At 40.3% G+C, this 5,522-nt stretch overlaps 1 protein-coding gene across 1 annotated transcript; it reads left to right on the forward strand.

Annotated features, from left to right (window-relative positions):
• Positions 1–503: 503 nt before the first annotated feature.
• Positions 504–1,900, forward strand: LOC143219313 (uncharacterized). The gene is made up of 6 exons (XM_076445317.1): positions 504–557; positions 637–699; positions 782–985; positions 1,091–1,412; positions 1,534–1,678; positions 1,747–1,900. The coding sequence occupies exons 2-6, from the start codon at positions 658–660 to the stop codon at positions 1,898–1,900; spliced, it is 867 nt and encodes a 288-aa protein (XP_076301432.1). The 5' UTR covers positions 504–557; positions 637–657.
• Positions 1,901–5,522: the final 3,622 nt, after the last annotated feature.

Genomic DNA, 5,522 nt, shown 5'->3' on the forward strand with positions numbered 1-5,522 from the left:
ATTAGTTGACATCATTTGTCGACCGATCATATGTTTGAAAATATTCTAAGTACTTTTGAAAATTACCAAAAATCGAAATTTTGGTAAAGTCTAAACAAACGCGAATTGAGAACATAACCTACAAATTTTTAGGTTAGTTTCATGATTTTCGCTCACGAGTCCAATGATATTTCAATCTTCGAGTTTGGGCCATTTTTGGCTATTTTAGGATTTTGACAGATTTTGGATTTTAGGTTATGTTGATGGATTTCAATCAGATGTACGTGGTGTTAAGGATTCATTGTTATGAAGGATTTTTAGGAGTTTTGGAATCTTTAAAGGGGAACGCTCGCTCTTATGTATCTAATTTTACATGTAGTCTTAAAGCTAACGTCGGAGGTGCGACCGACGTCACAAAAGAATTCAAAAGAAATATTCGTTGATGGAACATTTGCAGTAAGTAGCATAAAACTCTTAGATATAATGTTTTTGTTTAACAATTTAATTAACTTAAACTCTATATATTACAGAAGCTATTTAACTTAAATGTTTATATCAAGAATATCAGACTTTTCAAAGTAAACTTACTGTGTGTATATATGATAATAATAGATAATAATAATAATAGTAGATAATAATAGTCGTCTGTAATTTTAGGTTTTACCCAAGAAGCCACACATGGGACAGCTCTACACCATCCATATACGCTACATGGATAATGTAAAACATAATTTATATTGGATTTACTTCTTAAATTGTATCCAATGCTCCTTCACAAACATAAAGAATTGCTTCTCTGCAGGGTATTGCAACTATACTTGTACTGTGCGAAACACGGACGGCTGCGATGTATACTGCCATATGGAAACAAATATTTACTTTAATACCCGAATTACCAAATAATATAAGATTCATAATGAGTGATTATGAAGCAGCTGCTGTTACAACTCTAAATGAGTTATTCCCTAATGCGCATATACATGGTTGCTGGTTTCACTATTGTCAGGTTGGTGATACTGTTTGAAGTTATATATTATCATATAAATTACAATTTTGTCTATGTATAGAAAGCTACATTTTTTGTCATACATATATGTACGATATATCGCAGGCTATTCTGCGAAAGTGGCGCAAACTTGGTTTGACTAATGTACCTAATACTGTTCTGCGTATGTCAATGTCTTTGGCTTTAGTACCTGAAACAAAATTTCAAGAAGCCTTATTAATTATACAAAAAGAGGCAGACAACATAGCAAGTAATTTCCCCAATGTTCTTTTATTTATGACTTACATGCGAATTAATTGGTTAAAAATGGCATCGCAAGTAAGCGTATACAATTGTCCGGTGCGCACTAACAATATTGCAGAGTCTTTCCATAATGTTGCTGGTCAAAAATTAGGAAAACAGAACATAAACGTTTGGGCATTTCTAGGTATAGTATTATTTAATTTTTTGCAATCAATTTATTTATAATTTAATAACTATATACTTACATCATTGTCATGTTACTCTAAATATGCGGCAGTATGTAGTTAAATGTTATTAAATTTTAGAAAAAATAAGAGATTTGCTTATGGATCAAGAATTAGATTTGAATCGGCTACAAAATGGTGTAGCGTCTCGAAAACCACGTACTCGTGAAAATATTAGTCGAAGGAAAAAAATTGCTAAAGCTCAAGCTGAATTTGATACTGGAAGGTTAACATTCTTTCTATTTATAATTATTTTTATTGTATATATGTTTATAAATTTATATGATTTTGTAGATTATCTCTAGAGGAGTTTTTAAATATATTTCATCATAAAGACACAATTTTTAAAATCAATCAAATCAGTGCATTGGCAGGTGTCACGTCCTGGCGGGGCTATAAGAGCAAGAGAAGAGAATACCGCGGCCCGGCTACTCTGCTCTTCCACTGACTGACATTTAATAAAAGTGTTGGTCTTTTTATCAACAGACTAGGACCCGATGCCGACACCTGCATGCGGTCTTACACAGATGAATGATGCACGCGACCCTGAAACATACGCGATAATATGTTCCACTTACTTTTGTTACGTCGTCCGATGTACGACGTTGGCCTTGTACACACACTATGTATACAAGGTCTGATCTGCATAAGATCCATACACCGTCCCCTAGACATAAGAGCATAGTGTGACGTCGGTCGCACCTCCGACGTTAGCTTTAAGACTACATGTAAAATTAGATACATAAGAGCGAGCGTTCCCCTTTAAAGATTCCAAACCTCCTAAAAATCCTTCATAACAATGAATCCTTAACACCACGTACATTTGATTGAAATCCATCAACATAACCTAAAATCCAAAATCTGTCAAAATCCTAAAATAGCCAAAAATGGCCCAAACTCGAAGATTGAAATATCATTGGACTCGTGAGCGAAAATCATGAAACTAACCTAAAAATTTGTAGGTTAGGTTCTCAATTCGCGTTTGTTTAGACTTTACCAAAATTTCGATTTTTGGTAATTTTCAAAAGTACTTAGAATATTTTCAAACATATGATCGGTCGACAAATGATGTCAACTAATCATATGACATATAAAATTTACATCGAAACGCCTTGCAAGAGCAAGCGCTCGAAAATATTCTAAGTCCCAATTTATTTAAATAAATAAATAGGTACGCCAATGGTTACCACTTAATTTTCGAGTCCTGCACCACTGGGAACGAAAACTGCTGACTCTAGTGCGGCGGCCATCGCGCTGTTTACGACGAAGACCGGCACAAAGAGGACACGGTCCCCTTTTGCGAAGTCAGCATTTTTCGGACGAACGTTATTCGTCGACGAACGTTCGATTCTCCCCAGTCCTCTCCGGGGACCCGAGTGGGTCAGTCGAGTTTTCGTCAATCTTCCAAGTCCAGACTATTTAGACATAGTCTTTCCAAATCCAGATTGTTTAGACACAATCTTTCCAAATCCATACTGTTTAGACACAGTCCCTAATACCATTCAGTAATATCGTATTCTTATTCGTTTAATTCAAACATTACTTCGTTTATTCAATTAAACATTTTTATTGCGTTTCATATTTCGTACTTAGTACGTATTTCGATTTCGTTAATAATAAGCACCTTTACCTTTGTATTCTTTTACGTTTATAATATACTTTGTTTTACCAGAGTCAATCTAAATCCCAATTATTATTTCCTTGCTCCTAACTTCGTAGTTTGAAGTGACACGTTGTTAGTTAGAGATAGAGTTCTCACTGGAAAGTTCGCGAATAGTATTCCTTATTCAATTTCCTGTTACGTGTTCGCGTACGTGCGTGATAGTGATAGACTTGCTCGCATAGCAAGCTCCGCAGCATCCACGTCCGTTTTCTCGAATCAAAATATCGTCAACCACGCGGACGATATTCGCGAGATAAATTCACGGGATCGCACAGCGTCCACGCCCGTTTTCGCTAGTTAAAATATCGTCAATCACGCGGACGATATTCGTGAGTTAGATTCACGGTATCGTACAGCGTCCACGCCCGTTTCCTCAACGAGCGCATCCGTCTACAATACCGTAGCAGCCAGCTGTCAATCATTGGAGGTCGTTCCTGTCAAATATTGACGTGACAGAGTTTGGCGCAGTCGTCAATCCTTGAAGGTCGTTTCCAGCCATTTGGATCAACCCCTGTCAAGCAGAGCGGACCGCATTCAAGGCCATCAGCGCAACCGTAGCTGTTCATCCGTTGCGAATTCATGTCTCGTGTCAATCGACAAACAAGCGAAGCGTAAAAGTAAGTGGAACATATTACCGCGTATGTTTCAGGGTCGCGTGCATCATTCATCTGTGTAAGACTGCATGCAGGTGTCGGCATCGGGTCCTAGTCTGTTGATAAAAAGACCAACACTTTTATTAAATGTCAGTCAGTGGAAGAGTAGAGTAGCCGGGCCGCGGTATTCTCTTCTCTTGCTCTTATAGCCCCGCCAGGACGTGACAAATTTGGCGCAGTCGGTAGGACACTCGTTGGTCACCGATGTTAGAGACACCGTCAACACTTTTGTAGGATACGTCATGTGTCCTACCTCTGCCAAAATTTGTTGTGACAAATTTGGCGCAGTCGGTAGGACAGTCGTTGGTCACCGATGTTAGAAGCACGGCATCGAGGAATAAAAATAGAATCAGTGTTAGCACGCGAACCCCTGCGCGTTCCATCATTGTTTGACAATTTAACGCAGTAGACTTAGAGTCCGTGAAAGCATAGTGTCAGTTAAAAGTGCGACGGGCAGTGAAGGAAATGCCCTTTCGCCCACGTTACATACTCAAATTATTTTTCGCGATGTTCGTACTCAGTACAAATTCATCGAGAGTTTTAGTGAACGTTAAAGTGCGACGGGCGGTTTAGAAAACGCCCCTTCGCCCACGTTATATAGTCGGATTATTTTTCGCGAATTTCATACTTAGAAATTTTCAAGCGACGCAATCATGGAAACGCGTAGCGAGGCTAGAAAGAAGGTTCCTCCTACGGAAGAGGAATTAATTGAATTCCAGAAAGATTTAGCTCGTAGAGAAGCAGCTCTCATTAATCAAACCGCCGCGTTGACTCAACTCAAATTGCAATACGAAACAGAAACGCGTGAGCAGAGAGTAACGTACGAGGATATACGCCGCGAGATAGCAGAAATCCGATCGGCCAGAGATTCTCAATCAATTCCAGCTAGCCCAGTCGTTGCGCCCCGCGAACCCATAATGCACGATTCTTCGAATTTCACCGTTAAACAAGCGGTTGAACTTGTGCCTACCTTTGACGGCACCTCCATAACCGTGCTACAATTCGTTCGCGCGTGCAAGCGAGCCTTGGAGGCTGTTCCAGCCAAAGCTGAGCGTACCCTCACTAGATTAGTATGCAATAAGCTTAGAGGACAGGCATACGCCGCGATTGAAGACGTAAATATTAACACAATCTCTGAATTGTGCAACCGCCTGAAAGATGTACTAGGCCCATATAAATTCATCGATCAGTATCGCGGAGAATTAGCTTCGATACACCAGGGACAGTCCGAGCACGTGTTGAATTATATTACGCGAGTAAAGGACCTTAGAACGGCGATCATAGATTCAGGCCGCGGGGTCCCCAATCTAGACGAGATTGATAAATTCACAATTGATTGTTTCATGCGTGGTCTTATCCCAGCGCTTCGAGCCGAGGTCAGGCTCTGCGCGTCACTCGAATTACAGAAAATATTCGACGAAGCAGTAACCGCGTACAAACAGTACGAGCTTGACCGTGTTCGTTATCGTGACGACGGACGCCGCGTTGCATTCTCCGACTCTCGTAATCGCACACCAGAGCGATCAAGCAACTCTTATTATGATAGGAATGCGCCTGAGCAGCGCAACAGATCTTCGGAAAGGAAAGATCAACGACCTTCCTTTTCACCTCGTGAATCCTGGCGAGACAGGAAACCCGATAACAGAGACGCGTATCGCTCTCCTCCTCCGCGACGTCACGAACCGTCGCAATCAAATCAGCGCGAAACATATAAACGCGAAGATCGCGCTTCCCAGTCCCCAGGTCGCGATCGC

The sequence above is a fragment of the Lasioglossum baleicum genome, unplaced genomic scaffold, assembly GCF_051020765.1.
Source record: "Lasioglossum baleicum unplaced genomic scaffold, iyLasBale1 scaffold0023, whole genome shotgun sequence".
In the NCBI taxonomy this organism is placed as follows: Eukaryota; Metazoa; Arthropoda; class Insecta; order Hymenoptera; family Halictidae; genus Lasioglossum; species Lasioglossum baleicum.

Coding starts and splice junctions, on each gene's coding strand:
- LOC143219313 (XM_076445317.1), top strand. CDS start 658: ATGGGACAGCTCTACACCATCCATATACGCTACATGGATAAT. Junction 700..781: donor ATATACGCTACATGGATAAT/GTAAAACATAAT, acceptor GCTTCTCTGCAG/GGTATTGCAACTATACTTGT. Junction 1,413..1,533: donor AAACGTTTGGGCATTTCTAG/GTATAGTATTAT, acceptor ATTAAATTTTAG/AAAAAATAAGAGATTTGCTT.